The sequence below is a fragment of the Phoxinus phoxinus genome, assembly GCF_949152265.1.
Source record: "Phoxinus phoxinus genome assembly, chromosome: 16".
NCBI classification, from domain to species: domain Eukaryota; kingdom Metazoa; phylum Chordata; class Actinopteri; order Cypriniformes; family Leuciscidae; genus Phoxinus; species Phoxinus phoxinus.
The window spans coordinates 23,815,357-23,831,818 of NC_136891.1; the positions used below are offsets into that span (position 1 = coordinate 23,815,357).

At 42.4% G+C, this 16,462-nt stretch overlaps 1 protein-coding gene across 1 annotated transcript; it reads right to left on the reverse strand.

Moving 5' to 3' along the window:
* Positions 1–9,083: 9,083 nt before the first annotated feature.
* faslg (Fas ligand (TNF superfamily, member 6)) lies at positions 9,084–11,864 on the reverse strand. The gene is made up of 4 exons (XM_079583907.1): positions 11,447–11,864; positions 10,406–10,451; positions 10,248–10,304; positions 9,084–9,846 (listed from the first exon to the last, which is right to left on the reverse strand). Exons 1-4 carry the CDS (start codon positions 11,741–11,743, stop codon positions 9,446–9,448), a joined length of 801 nt encoding a protein of 266 aa, XP_079440033.1. The 5' UTR covers positions 11,744–11,864; the 3' UTR covers positions 9,084–9,445.
* Positions 11,865–16,462: the final 4,598 nt, after the last annotated feature.

The window sequence follows — 16,462 nt, forward strand, 5'->3', positions numbered from 1 at the left end:
ATCCTTTCTTTGAAATTATGCTCAGATGAACGGGAAAAAAATTTGTTTTTATGCCAGGTCACTCAACATAAACCCCTTGTTTTTTTACTTGGGACAAGTTGTACCATGTTTTTATTATTTAATGGGGTCACCATTTGCAACAATCGTACAAATATTTCCAATGCCGTTGTGGTAATCTTAAAACTATAATCTTAAAAGATAGCTGTGTGTTTGCAAAGACCACCGAAACCAGTTCGACTCATATTAATTGCTAAAAAACGATGTGTGATAAGCATCATATTTGGGAAACTGTGTTATGACTGTGCTATTTTTCCGACACAATTTTATTGTGCAAACCTTAACCGTCAATGATTTTGAGAATCACACCCATTGTTGAGACGTAATTTCCCTGTCGAATGATAAAAAGAATGGTGGTGAGGTATTGGGAGAGAGGTTGGAACTGAATGACACCCGATAACCTTTTTTATTATGTTACCCTTATATGTTCAAGAGGGGAAATCTTAAGAAGTTCGAAACATTTCCACAGCAGTTAGAAATGGTTGGGCGGTTGTGGTCTTTGATTTGAATCATGGACATCTCTTACATAATTGAGGGTCAGATTGTTATTCTGCATTATGCTGCAGCTTTTAACAAAGACAGTTATATTGTAACTCTGTTTATTAAAGGGATAGTTCACACAAAATATAATTATGTCAACATTTACTTACCCTCATGGTGTTCATACAAACCTGGATGTCTTTCTTTTTTTCTGTGGAACATAAAGGTTTTTTTAAGATGTGTGGTTTTGTCCATACAATGGAAGTATAAGGTAACAAAAACTGTTTGGTATCAGCATTGTTTAAAATATCTTAAATATTTACAGGTTTGGAATGATATGAGGGTGAGTGAATTATCTCAGAATTTTCATATTTTGGGTGAAATATCCCTATAAAAAGCCACTTTATCTTCTTACAAGCAATAACACTTTAAAGCTGCAGTCCGGCACTTTTTTGGGTTTAAAAATATCAAAAAAGACATTTAAAAAATAAAACGTAACCAGCCAGTGTTCAAAACGATCTGCTTGCCTTACCTCGATTCAAAACGGTAAGCTTGTAATAATGATTTTAATTCCAGTGGTACTGGTGGATTTCCGCGGGAATTTCGAGCATGTCTTTGCGTCATTACGTCACTTCTGTACACAGATAGAAGGAGTCCCCGGCTAGCGTGTGTGGATGATGGAGGTGGAGGTTTAGCTTAGCACTTTGGTATGGCGGATCCCGAAAGTTTAAAGCCACAATCACCAGTGACAACTGGAGATTCACCAGTTGTAAAACCCAAAGACTTCGGACTTCACATTGGCTACAGAAAAAATATATTTTTTACGTTTTGACGTGATATAAGCAATCGTTAGATTTAATCAGCATGATATAGCTACTGCAATGCTTCCCCCCACCCCCCGAATTTGGTCAGAACAAAAGTGAATGTTACTTACTTGTTCAGATGACATTTTCCGATGAAAATTCTAATGTTGACACTTTCAAAAAGTATACTCTGAGATTGCTGATGACAGTACAGTATCCACAGCGACGCGACAGGTTCTCCTCAATACATTGTGTTCATCCGCGCTGTTTCATGCCGATTTACTACCCACGCACAGTTAATAATTCCGCGAATAACTGCAATTGCAGATTTCTAACAGAGATGGCGACAAAGAGGAAAAACGACGGACTGCAGCTTTAAAGTTCTTAAAAAAACGAATTTGAAGCCATTAGGTCATAATGGCATGGTTTCACAGACAGAGCTTCGATCAAGCAAAGAGAAGGAGAAGTTAAATTAGGACATTTAAGTAGCTTTTATAAATCTGCCTTAGAAAATAACATTACTGATGTGCATCTTGAGACAAAACAATGGCACTGACATATTTTAAGATATGCCTGTACAAGTTGATTTCAGTTAAAACAGCTCAAACATACATTTTACTTTGGGAGTTAAGCCTAATCTTTGGAACCGGGCAAATAACATCTCAATCTTAATAATTGCATAGGTATCTAATTTGCATATATCTAAGTATAAGCATAGTCTTTCTAATCTTTAATCAGTCTTTATGAACAAATTCCTGTTAATCTACTCACTGGGATTTAGTTAAATGAAAGTATGTTAATAATAATAATTAATAATAATTCATTACATTTATAAAGCACTTTACATGGAGGAGGGAATCTCCTCAACCACCACCAATGTGCAGCATCCTGGATGATGCAAATATGGTGCACATATTGGTGCCAATATGGCAGCCATATTGTGCCAGAACACCCACCACACATCAGCTTACTGGTGGAAAGGAGACCGTGATGAAGCCAATCAGTATATGGGGATGATTAGGCCATGATGGACAGAGGCCAAGGGGCAAATTTGCCCAGGATGCCGGGGTTACACCCCTACTCTTTTTCGAAGGACATCCTGGGATTTTTTAATGACCACAGAGAGTCAGGACGTCGGTTTAACGTCTCATCCGAAAGATGGTGCTCTTTGACAGTATAGTGTCCCTGTCACTATACTGGGGCGTTAGAACCCATACAGACCACAGGGTGAGAACCACCTGCTGGCCTCACTAACACATCTTCCAGCAGCAACCTTATTTTTCTCAGGAGGTCTCCCATCCAGGTACTAACCAGGCTCAGCCCTGCTTAGCTTCAGTGGGCAACCAGTCTTGGGCTACAGGGTGATATGGCTGCTGTCTCCTCTGTGTGGTGAGGATGTGGTGAATATGTGTTCCCATGAAGTTGTGAGGTTGAACACGCATGAAAGACATAACATTGTTCACCACTTTCAGAGACACAGACACATGATGTGTAAATATTATATTAGTAGTGTAAGATATGGGGGTTTGTCTTCAAAAAAGTTCTGCCCCAGAGCTCAGCCTTGAGTCCACTCCAGTCCCAGAGTAGTCAGCTGCAAATATGGCTTGACCCCCAAAAAATTATAATAAAAGGTTTCTCATTGGTTTACAGTAGTATCAAATGTACTTAAAAACATACTAAAAGTTTACCAAAGTTTGACTCCAAGAAAGGCCCCATTTTTTAAAAATGGCAGCCGTCAGGTCCTTAAAATGACCATTACTTCTTTGTATTTCTCCAGGAATACTGGTGTCTGATACATGTTTGGGCCATGAAATATTCTAATTAGCATATTTTCATGATAGATAAGTGATCACAAGTACAATTATATATTAAAGCAATTGGTTACAAGCATATTTATGTGAAAAATAAGTACAATTTCCCTTAAGTAATTGCATATTTCTCCTTTCTCACATCGTTTTGCCTAGTGTTGGTGGTTTCTGTGGTTCATAATCATTCCAAAAAATAATAAATTCATTAGAACTGTGTGGTACTGTAAAATTAGTCAAAACAGGGCTGCCACGTGAAGGCATGTGCTGATTGTCTGAACACGTATCGAATCACGCCAATTCATTGGCTGATGGCACGGCCGCCTCCTCAGCGGCGCTGCTTGAGAGCGGAATGACGTGGACAAAACTTTGGGAACATAACCAGGTCTAGGCCATAGAAACACCTTCACAAGATCTGGGAAAAATTCCATACAAGGCTCACTCACAGAAAGAGCCTGCAGATCCCCCACGCGCTTGAGAGAGGCCAACGCTAACAAAAGTGCCCCCTTGAGAGTCAGAATCCGGTCCGGAGCTGACTCCAAGGGTTCAAAGGAAGGCTCTAATAGCCCCTCCAGAACAACTGATAAATCCCAGGTGGGGACACTAATAGGATGTGCAGGCATCAAGCGTCTAACTCCACGCTTAAACGAGGAGACCAGACGGTGTCTACCTAAGGGGACATCGTCTGACTCCCGAGACAGCGATAGCCGCGACATAAACTTTAAACCCTATAAAGGTGGTAGCAGATGTTCCAGCCACAAATTTATCCTGCAGGAATTCCAGCACTGAAGTGACCGGGCAGATGACTGGGTCCACTGCATGAGCCGAACACCAAGACTCAAAAACCTTCCACAGCAGTCAACAGAAGGCGCACAAGTGTTATCAATGGTCTCCCGAACATCAGTGGGAAGACCAGACGTCACTGATTGCCTCTTATCGGCCACACCCACAGCCTCCATATCTCGGGTCGAGGACGCCAAATCCTGCCCTAGAGCTGAGACCGCAGATGATAGGAATCTGCCAAGGGGACCCCTCCACCAGGGAGCTCAGTTTCGAGAACCACGTCTAGGATGGCCAGAATGGGGCTACCAGAAGGAAGCGGATTCCACACTCCCTCACTCTGCAAAGAACTGCAGGGATTAGCTTGACCGGGGGGAATGCATACAGTTTCAACTCCAGCCACGGATGAGCGAGGGCATCTATCCACAGAGGCGTCGGATGAGACAGGGAAAAACACAGGGGGCACTGTGTCGAGCTCTACGACGCAAAGAGGTCCGCCTCGCCGAACATGCTCCAAATTTGAGCCACTGTTTAGACATCCATTCCCCCGACTTGAGCTTCTGTCTCGACAGAAAGTCTGCTGCAATGTTCAGGTCCCCTGGAACGTGAACTGTACTCAGCAAAAGAAACCTGTCTTGAGCCCAAAGGAGGAGGCCTTGCATGCCTGTCGAGGCAGACAAAACTTTCCACCTCCAAAGAGCGAAGGCAACTGCGCAACACTCTCAGCAGGCAGACCCAGAAGAGCGGATGCCCCTGAGTTTCATCCACCACAGGAATGGTCTCATATAAAGGAGACCCAAGGGCAGCACAGGAGAGGCTGCTGCCATGAGCCCCAGAAGCCTGCGAAATATGCCCACTGCTACATAATGGCCGAGCCTGAAGCGGGCCAAGCACGCACGGAGACTGGAAACTCGAGCAGGGGCCAGACGGGCCTGCATCGAAAGAGAATCGAGTTGGACAACCAGGAAAGTGGTCTGCTGAGAAGGGGTTAAGACACTCTTCTGAGCATTCAACCTGAGACCAAGAGACCGGAGGTGGTGGAGAAGGACGTCCCTGTGACGACAAAACAACTATCTGGAATGAGCAAGAATGAGCCAGTTGTCTAGATAATTTAGCACACGGGTGCCCTCAAGGAGGCCAGAGCTGCATCCATGCACTTGGAGAACTTCTGCGGAGCCAGAGCTAGACCAAATGGAAGGACCCGATACTGATACGCCTTTCCCCCAAAGGTGTATCTAACCTGAGGTATAATGCCATCTATATACTCAAAAACATCTATAGAGGATGCATTATATATGTATTACCTTATTCAAATTGAAATGAGTGACCATTTTAGAGGGTTCACACACCTCTGTTCGGGCTAATTCAGTTAGTTGTTTATGATCAAAGTTATACAACTCCAATTTTAGTTACTTTTGGGTTCAATAACTTTTACATTGAATTTCAAGTCTGTGTTTTAGCAAAAAAAGGGTATGTGTCCTGAGTAGGACACATACCAGTACACGTACTGAGTAGGAGTTACATGACATAGGCTAAATCGTTTACATCTCTGGTTCACCCCAAACAAAGATAAAACCTTACAGTAATCTCACAAAATCATGTATTCCATAAGTATGTAATCATGTCAGTGCAATTTAGACAAGTCCAATGGATTCATAGACCAAGAAAACATGGGGTTAGACACCAAGATTACTTATCTAGGTCAAAAAAATGAAGGAGTTAGGATATTTTAAGGGCTTCCTGCCCATCTTGGACGTCATCTTGAAAATTACACCTTTCTAGTGGTCAAACTTTGGTAAACTTTTAGTATGTTATTAAGGACACCGAATACCACAAAAAAACAGCTGATAAACATTTTGCTAGAATTTTTTTAGGGTTAGGTGTTTTTTTTCCATATATGCAGCCGCCTAGAGCTCAACTCAGAGTCCGCTCCAGTCCCAGAGATCAACCCAGAGTCCACTCCAGTCCCAGAGCTCAATCCAGACTCCACTCCAGCCCCAGAGCTCAATCCAGACTCCACTCCAGCCCCAGAAATCAACCCAGAGTCCACTCCAGTCCCAGAGCTCAACCCAGAGTCCACTCCAGCCCCAGAGCTCAACCCAGAGTCCACTCCAGTCCCAGAGCTCAACCCAGAGTCCACTCCAGCCCCAGAGCTCAACCCAGAGTCCATTCCAGCCCCAGAGCTCAATCCAGAGTCCCCTCCAGTCCCAGAGCTCAACCCAGAGTCCACTCCAGTCCCAGAGCTCAACCCAGAGTCCACTCCAGCCCCAGAGCTCAATCCAGACTCCACTCCAGCCCCAGAGCTCAACCCAGAGTCCACTCCAGTCCCAGAGCTCAACCCAGAGTCCACTCCAGCCCCAGAGCTCAACCCAGAGTCCATTCCAGCCCCAGAGATCAACCCAGAGTCCCCTCCAGCCCCAGAGCTCAACCCAGAGTCAGCTCCAGCTCCATAGCTCAACCCAGAGTCCACTCCAGCCCCAGAGCTCAACCCAGAGTCCACTCCAGCCCCAGAGCTCAACACAGAGTCAGCTCCAGCTCCAGAGCTCAACCAAGAATCCGCTCCAGCCCCAGAGCATAACCCAGAGTCCACTCCAGCCCCAGAGCTCAACCCAGAGTCCACTCCAGCCCCAGAGCTCAACACAGAGTCAGCTCCAGCTCCATAGCTCAACCAAGAATCCGCTCCAGCCCCAGAGCATAACCCAGAGTCCACTCCAGCCCCAGAGTTCAACCCAGAGTCCACTCCAGCCCCAGAGCTCAACCCAGAGTCCGCTCCAGCTCCATAGCTCAACCCAGAGTCAGCTCCAGCTCCATAGCTCAACCCAGAGTCCACTCCAGCCCCAGAGCTCAACCCAGAGTCCACTCCAGCCCCAGAGCTCAACACAGAGTCAGCTCCAGCTCCATAGCTCAACCAAGAATCCGCTCCAGCCCCAGAGCATAACCCAGAGTCCACTCCAGCCCCAGAGCTCAACCCAGAATCCACTCCAGCCCCAGAGCACAACCCAGAGTCAGCTCCAGCTCCATAGCTCAACCCAGAATCCGCTCCAGCCCCAGAGCTCAACACAGAGTCAGCTCCAGCTCCATAGCTCAACCCAGAATCCGCTCCAGCCCCAGAGCATAACCCAGAGTCCACTCCAGCCCCAGAGCACAACCCAGAGTCAGCTCCAGCTCCATAGCTCAACCCAGAATCCGCTCCAGCCCCAGAGCATAACCCAGAGTCCACTCCAGCCCCAGAGCTCAACCCAGAATCCACTCCAGCCCCAGAGCTCAACCCAGAGTCAGCTCCAGCTCCATAGCTCAACCCAGAATCCGCTCCAGCCCCAGAGCTCAACACAGAGTCAGCTCCAGCTCCATAGCTCAACCAAGAATCCGCTCCAGCCCCAGAGCACAACCCAGAGTCCCCTCCAGCCCCAGAGCTCAACCCAGAGTCAGCTCCAGCTCCATAGCTCAACCCAGAATCCGCTCCAGCCCCAGAGCTCAACTTAGAGTCCACTCCAGCCCAAGAGCTCAACCCAGTTGTAAATACTTAAACAACCTCGTTTTAACCAATACAGCCTCTTTGGATTGTTCAGTACAAGATAATTTAGCATTCATTTGTGTCTGAGTAAAGTGACCCCCTTTTCTGCAAAGCCTTTGATAATGGCATGAGCAGAAGCGTATAAAAGCCCTCACATCTGTATTATTACAGGGCCAAATCAGCCCTTTTTTGCAGTCAGAACTTCTAAAATCTTTTGAAACTGTCCTAGAAAATGTGAATTTTTTAAGTATGATGTGGTAAATAAATGGCTTCAGAAGGCTGTCATCTATTTTGCACCTTTGGTCACTTTTGGTCACTCTTTTCTTCTTCAAATTAAACTAAGAAACTGGTCTCCGTCACAAAGGGCCCTTCCACAAGGCCATTAGTGAAGTCTACAGACTAGAGTGAGTAGTTTTGCCGTTTATGATGACGTGATGCTGGGTGGTGAGCCCTAGTTATTCGTTTGGAAACTTGAGCTAAATTATGTACCTTCAGTTGTTCTTGCACACCCAAGGACTTTATTCATGTAATTACTTAGGTATTTACAGGTTTGTTTGGTCATACCAAGGGCACACAGAAAGACAGTACATGCGTTTTATTTGCCACCAGTAATATATATATATATATATAGGCCTATATATATATATATATATATATATATATATATATATATGAATTATCCATTTATGTGCTAATACTGTCTCTTTGACTTAGTTTGATGCAGAGTTTGAGAGAGAGTGGATGAATCATGGGTGTTGATTATCCAGTGGTCACTTCCTGTGGTATTTGCATTTTGTGGGTGTGTGTCTGTTTGTCCCTGTACAAAAGAGTTGGAGGAGGTGAATGAGTAGGCCTTGTTTCCACTCACCCTCATAGTAAGTGGAATATTGAGGTGTAATAGATTTACAAGACAAAAAAACACACAGTACTGCATAACACACAGTTTCATTGGATGGTCAGACATACTCAACCGAGCACATACTAAGAGCTACAGTGATAAATTTACACTTTGTCTCGTGAGTAATTTAATGAATGAGTGATGAAAGCAGGTTTTCATTTTCATTTCTCATCAAAGCTTTTTGACCCCTGTAAACACAATACCTAAACACAGGAAGGAAGCATGAGAAGTGAAGAAGCACAGAGTGTACTGCCACAGTTATACTTGCACAAAAACCCCTAAATCTTTAAGTGTGGCTCAGCAACACTGCAATGAAGCAAACCTGAGGGTCTGTGCAGAAATGACGAGGAATGAAACCGCAACCCTGCAAAAAGTTGCCTTGTGGTCCATTGAGGATATTTAAAAACAGCTGACTAGAAACTCCTTTGAGTTACGTTCATGTATGCAATATAATTCTATGTTCCTAATTTAGTATAACAAACTAGCACTATTACGTTGTCCATATGTTTAATGAAATACCCAATAATACAGAAAATGAAGGAACATTATTTAGATTTCCAAAATAAATATAGCTCTGGAAACTTTCAACCAAAAATCAGCATAATTTACTATGACAACCAGCCCACTATAACATGGAAATATTAGTGGGAATGGAAACACCCCATCACACAATATTATTTTTCTCAAAGAGTGTGAGACATCTTCTCTCGGTTCACATTCAGTGTGAAATCAACAGCAGTTTTTTTTAAAAGTTTTTTTATTGAATGTTTTATTATAGGCATTATTTATATATTACTCAGTCAATATGACCATTGATCACATTAATATACAATCAGAGTTTAAGGACAATAAATATTTTTATTTAATCTACCTTCTCCTGATACAGAAGCATATTAGTGTTCATTCAATCTGAAAAACTTCTGCACAACTTTCCAAGCTTAATGGCCACAGGTAACTGATATATTGAAAATCAATTATGATTTGACAATAGCAAGCGGACAGATTGCGGAAAGGATCTCAGGGTTGATTATAGTCCAAAGACCGCCGACCTCTTCATTTGAACTGACAATCATGCCCTTCCTAAGCACCACTCAGATGTCCTCTATGATCAGTGGATCTTGAAGAGGCCAAAATAATTGTTGTGATAATTTTTGTTGAGCAGATGGGGGTGTGAGACATTGACAGACAGCCAGTCGGACTGCCTGAGTTGCTGAAGGAAGCCTAGTTGGCTTCCCGTCGTCCACGGCTGGTTGCTCCCAGGCGTACAGAAGCCCTCTGTGTGATCTTCCATGATAATGCGGTTACGGCCGTTTCTCTTCCGATTTATTGCGTGACCATGAAGGTCTGAGGACTTGCACGTGGGTGAAAGAAACTCCACTCGGGAGTAAATAAAGTACAAACCGCTCTCGTTGACCTGAAGGCCACCGTTTCTGTACTTGATACCATGTGTGAAGGCCTCGCCGAGATTCTCGTCCCAGTTCAGAGCGCCAGATGATGCGCTCTTGACGCCTGTTTTAGAAAAAAGTTGCAGGTGACATATTGCTTTGTATTAAAAAAAATTGGTAACACTTAATTTAGATAGTCCACTTTAGACATTCTAACTATAAGTAACTTTTAAACTAAATGTCATTAGCAGTCATTAGATTATTCCACTTTATTTTGATGGTCCCCCAAAATACATTCAACTGACTAAGTAGCTTTGCAACTACGCCAACTTATTCAACAAACACGAACCCTAACCTAACATTCTATTAATACTCTAATGAGAGTTTAGTTAACAAGTAGTTACAAATGAATGAGAGTTGGTTAATGTGTAGTTGCAAAGTTAGTAGAATGCATAAAGAGGACTATCGAAATAAAGTGAAACCAGAGGTTTACTGTGAGGACAAATTTCGGAATCCAAATCGTACCTATTAAGTGTGCAGCAGATTTTTGTGTGTTCTTGTTGAGCTCAGCAGGATTCAGGCCTGTTGAACAATAAAGTATGTCATCAGGTCATCATGTTCACCAGATAAGATTTAACACAGGATGAAGCTCTGATAAATGCCAAATTGGTCACAGAACTCACCAACTTGTCTCTGTAGAGCGATTCTCTGTATTTGTGTGGGCCTTTCCTGTAATTGAAAATATGGGTCACAAACTGCTTAGTATTGTCACAGATTTGCATTATTGTGCATTCATAAGTCATTTGCCTCAAATAGATACGGCTAAAGTTAATCGACTCTTAGTTATGAGACAGAGAAGATGGTGTTAGACTGCTAGTTGAAGTAGAGGATATCCTGTGTATAGCCTCTGACCAGTGACCACAAGTTTTTTTCTCTCTCTCTCTTGTGATTCTGTCCTACTCAGTCGCGTGATCATGTCAGAATGGAAACTGAAAAATTATACTCCCATGCACATCAAAGAGATTCAAATGACATAACAAACACATAATGGAGCGCTTGGCTGCTTTCGAGGTGTGTCAATAATTAAGGCTTCAAATCTTTATCTAAAAAATTTGGTGTTTCAGCATATATGTGCGCTAGTATACAGTGAAGTATTTGGACACTTTAAAAATCGTGTTAAATTAATATTGCAAAATTCGCTTCGAGATGTGTCAATAATTAAGGCTTCAAATCTTTATCTAAAAAATGTGGTGTTTCAGTATATATGTGCACTAGTATACAGTGAAGTATTTGGACCCTTTAAAAATTGTGTTAAATTAATATGGAAAAATTTGCAGAACTAATTTCCAGGGGTCCTGGAAACCAGGTGTAGTTTATAAAAGTAACTATGAACATGATCCACTAACATCTGGTAACCAGAAAGTAACCATATAAAAAAAAAAAAAAAAAAAAAAAATCTATTTTGAATTTTGCATCTATTGTTTTACAAGGTTAAGGGCTTGTGCTATCTTTCTTGAAATTTCATTAAATTTCATAAATCATTTAATCGTAGGACATTTCATGATAAAAACATTCATTCATTTTGATGCACCAGAATACATTTTGGGCCACTGTATTTATATAAAACGCATTTATATAAACAGACACACAAAAAAATAAATAAATAAAAAAAATAAATAAATATATATATCAGATAATGTGATGCACTGCCCAGTAGCTCTCACCTGTGTCAGGCGCTCCACTTCAGTCTGTAACCTCAGGATCTGATAGGCTCCCAGTCCCAGGGCAGCAAAAACCAGCAGGAGTATCAAAGTCAGTACCCAGGCCATCCCAGCATTCAAGCCTCCCCAGCTCTTTCTCTTCATCTCTGCTCGGGCAGGGGGGAACGTCCAGCAGGGAACCATGGGTGGCTCTGTGTGCCTGGGCATCCGCTGCTCGTAGTACTGATGTTGTTTAGGCTGACCTCCGCCAGAGTCTACCGTGAACACTGGTTGGGACGGGGGACCGAAGTTATTGCTCATGTTTGCAGAGCTCAGAAGCGTGTGTGAAGGTGTGAGCGACAAGAGAGTATGTCTTAAAAAGGTTTGCTGAACATCAGTTTTTGTAAAGGTCCTGCAGTGCGGTTTAGACTTCCCACCCACCTACACACACACACACACACACACACACACAAACGGTCTATCTATCTCAATCACTCTCTGCCTCTGATCAATTCCTTCCTTCTGTCATGCACACTCAGGTATAGGACACTCCTGCACACTTATGTATTCACTATTATTAACATTTTAATCAATGTATCAGCATCCGCATGCATTTGTGGTGAACCAATGTGCATAAAGTCATATCTGAAAGGCACATGATGGTGACATCACGGACAGGAAACTATTCATCTCGAGTCTTCTGTGCACTTGCAGGAAATAATTGTTGCATAATCTCGCAGTTATTAATAACCTTTGCATAACAAAATAAAAGATTTACAATTAAACATTACAGCTCGGAAAGTACTATGTAATTAAAGCGATTTAACAGCGTACCTTCTGTAATTATAGTGTACCTATAAAGTACTTATGTGTAAGTATAAGGGAACAACATGTAAAGTTTGGGGAATAAAGGGGTAACAACTAGAATAATAATAATAATAAAAATATACTGTAAGTATTACTAAGGGGTCCTTATTCTACTATTATGATACAACAATCACATTTGGGACCAATTTAGCAAGAACATACACTGCGTACCTTTTTGTAATAATGGTGTACCAATACAGGGTACATATCTATGCATTTATACAGTAACCTTTTTAACAAAAGTGCACTGAAAACTAAAACAATTGCAACTTTTGCTTAAATATTGGTGAAAGACACTCTTGTTTCATGTAGTGGTGCTTGTTACCCTCTTCTTCCATGTAGTTACAGGGTAAGTGTGACATTGCGGGCCGTAAATTAAAGTGGTGCTTGTTACCCTCTTATTCCATGTAGTAACAGGGTAAGTACAATAAAAATACATACACAATCTAATATCACTGACTCAGAAACCTTGATAGTAGAATAAGTAGGCTACCCCTTAGTTCTATAATACTTACAGTATAAATATATTTTTAATTCTCCTGGTTGTTACCCCTGTATTCCCCATATTGTTCCCTTATACTGGCAAGTACTTCATAGGCACACTATAATTACAGAAAGTTACGCTGTAAATTTGTCTTAATTACGCAGTACTTTCCAGGCTGTGATCTAAAGCGTTACCAAGATTTACAGTTCACCGATGACAATTCTGTTTTGTAGCCTACATTTACATCCAGCCTTATGTCCTTCCAAACTTTCCAAATTTTTTCTTCTTTCTGTGGAACACAAAAGGTCAATTTTATATATTTTCCACTAAAGGATAGTTCAAAACTTTAGCTCATTGTCAAAAATGGCAAAAAAGCACAATAGTCATTTACTTATGTGCTGTACTCCAAATCGTATGAAGCCATGCAATAACTTTGTGTGACAGACATGGTTTTTCACTAATAAATCTTCACCTTCATTAAGCTATTAACTCAGCTATAAACACTGGGTCTGGATCTTTAAATCAATTATTTGAACTTTAATTCATAAATAATTTAGTCCAATTCATTGAGAACAGGATCAGTAAATGAGTGGGATCTTTTCAACAAACCAGACTGAATTAGACTAATTTGCTCACAAATCCAAATTCAACTCACAGACTCAATCTGGTCAAAGAGGTTCACAAATTAAGTTATATCACTGTAAAAAAAAGTGCTGCCTTAATAAAGTACAATCAACTTGGGTGTTTAAGTCATTTCAACTTAAACTTTTTACGGTGCTTTTTTCCCCATTTTGGAGCCTGCAGCCCTAATTCATTGAATGGAAAAGACCTCTGTGAAATACATTGTTTGGTCCATAGAATAATTTGTCGTTTTTGGGTGACCTATGCCTTTCCTCTGCAAAAGTTTGGTTTGATCATTTGAAAAAAAGCCAAAACTTTGATCAAAGGATAAGGATAATATTCAACTTTTAATGTCTTATTTCATGCATTCATTCACGCATCCATCTATCCGTCCATAAGTGCAAAACTTGCTTTAATAGGTCTCAGGCTTTTCCATAGGTCAGTGTGGCATGTGATTTGCATAAGGGGCCTGTGACCTAGAAAGAGTTCTTCAGAAGGGCCACAGATCTCTTTAAAGACCACTAGCATCCTGTCTGCCATCATGTAATGTACAAAGGTTGACTGAGAATAGAAACCCCATTTAGCAGCAAGTCTTCACTGTCAAACCCATCCCTCATTCTCATTGAGTTGCTGAGCTACATCTGATGTGTGATGTTATTATGCATAACTGGAATATTTGTTTAGCTTATCTAACAATTAATTTGTCCCACTGCTATATATAGACTATAAAAAAAAATCTATTAGATATCAAAAATGGTAAAACAATTAATAGAATTGGTGACAAACAGGTATTTTTATATGCATTGTTAAGAGCAGTAAATAAATATATGGAGCCCCAAGGGGACATATGTAAAAAAAAAATTGGAGGAAAAATGATATTTCTATGCTTGTGCATTCACTTGCAAAACGTTTGCGATCACAGAGAAACTCACAAATGTTTTTTTGCGTTCTCCAAAAACTGCCGAAACCCGCGAGGAAGGCGGGACACGCTGTCGGAGAGCCCTCGCTGCTGAAGGGGATGCTGATGGCTGCCGAGGCGGGGGTGCTGGAGCGATTGAAGAACAGATGGGACGGAGAGATCAGTGCTCCTGAGTAGAGGCTGCTGTCCGAGAGGGACTGATGGCTTCTCCTGTTCGCCGGAGCCTGCTGCCATCCACCTTGATGGGGAACGGGGGACTTGCTGCCGGCTGCCCTCGACCGGAGGAGCCATCACTGTCCCCCAACGGATGTCCAGTACCATCGCACGGCACCGCGCGTGAGAGTCTTTCAGTTGGTTGAGGACCGAGCGGCAGTGTGTCCAATCATTTTTTATTTTTCTTCTCTCCTCTCTCCCCTCTATCGCTCCTCGTCCTATTCTCTCGCCTTGTCTGTCCTTACACCCCAGGTGCCGTGGCCGCCATGACAGGGGGGCGAGTAGACCGCTCGAGGGTACCCACTGGCCTGCGAAGGGCGATGGGGGTATGTGGCAAGCAGGACGAGGCTGAGGGCCGTGAGAGAACCGCGCGAGGCCGGTGGCGTGATTGATAATGAGCAATACCTGTGCGACGCACCGGTCTCATATCTCTCACGGAGGAGCGGAAGCATAAAAGGAGGAGCGACGGCAGTGAAGGACAAGAGAGGACCAGGCCTGGATTTTACGTCGTGTTTTGTTTGTTTTATTATGTGTGTGCGGCAGTCGTCCGTGAGAGGCTATCGTTTTGTGCTTGTTGGTTTTATTATTATGTTTGTATGTTCGCCGGTTCCTGCCTCCTTCTTCCCATTACAACAAACCTTGCTGCAGTATTGTACCTTTTTTGCTAATTTGCCAAATTGTTCCTTTTTCCCACTAAGTCCCTGGATATGTACTGTACCTTGTCATCGCCAGTTTGCATTTAACGAGTTCACACTTACATACAATTAGAGGGGGTAAAGTTTAATGCGTATTTGGCGTGCTGCCCGGGGGTAGAGCTTTGAGCCCCCCCCAACTTATTCTACTAACTCTAACATCAGACAGTCTACTAATACTCTAATGAGAGAGATGTAGTTCCAAAGTTACTTATAGTTAGAAGAAATAATTTAACACGTTACTTTTAAAAGTAACTTTCCCCAACACTGCTTCTGGGAAACTTGGCGTTTACTTTAAAAACTCATGTGCAAAAGTTTTGAGTTCACTAAATCTGGTAAAACTATAGGAAAATATATATTTCAATGCTTTTGAGAGCGAACGCAAAAAGTTTTCAATTGAACAGAAACTTTCCAGTTTCTCTGGGGACCGCAAAACTAGAGAGAACTCAATGTTTCTTGGGGGAAGGCAAATGTTTCGCAAACAAACGCAAAAACATTGAAATATAATTTTTTACTTCTATCTCATATTTTTTCCATTACCATTTACACTACGAGTAGGGGCTTTGTATTAAATTAATTTAAAATGAAAATGTGCCAAACCCTGAACCATTTAGTTTCAACAATTAAATGCAAACCATTTAACTGCATCTAGAACATCTAGAGTTTTGCTCGAGTGTTTGTAAACAGTGATGCAGCAGAAAATGTGTTTCAGTAAACCCATTCTCACATACCACTAAAGAGCAGGAGCTGCCACATGAAACAGTCTGTCAACGCATATGATTATGTGCGTGCGCTTTCGATCTTGCAGCATACATTCTCAGGGGTCTGCATGAGAATGGTGATGCTATGACAGTGAAGTGAACACTGTGGTTAAAACCAAGCGAGGCAGGAAAAGGCTTCACCTTAACCCCTCACCCTGCTACATACCCTGTTGCAAGTCATAGGCCGCTATGCCTTCCTGGAAAAATCTGCCTTTTCTGTCAGTTGCTTGGCCTCACTCTCATATAGGCTACCCACTTCTCATGCTATTCATGATAAATAAGCCCCCCCCCCCCCCCCCCCCCCCCACACAACCACCACCCCACCCATCCCACCCCCACCCCAAAATTGTTCCCTCTTCCCAAGTCCCTGTATGTGTAACTTGTCATTCCCGGGTTTTCATTTGAGCAGCTGCAGATGTTGCATCAGCGGAGATGTGCTTTACCGTCATGAGCAAAAGTGGATCAAGTTCTGATTTAATCAGA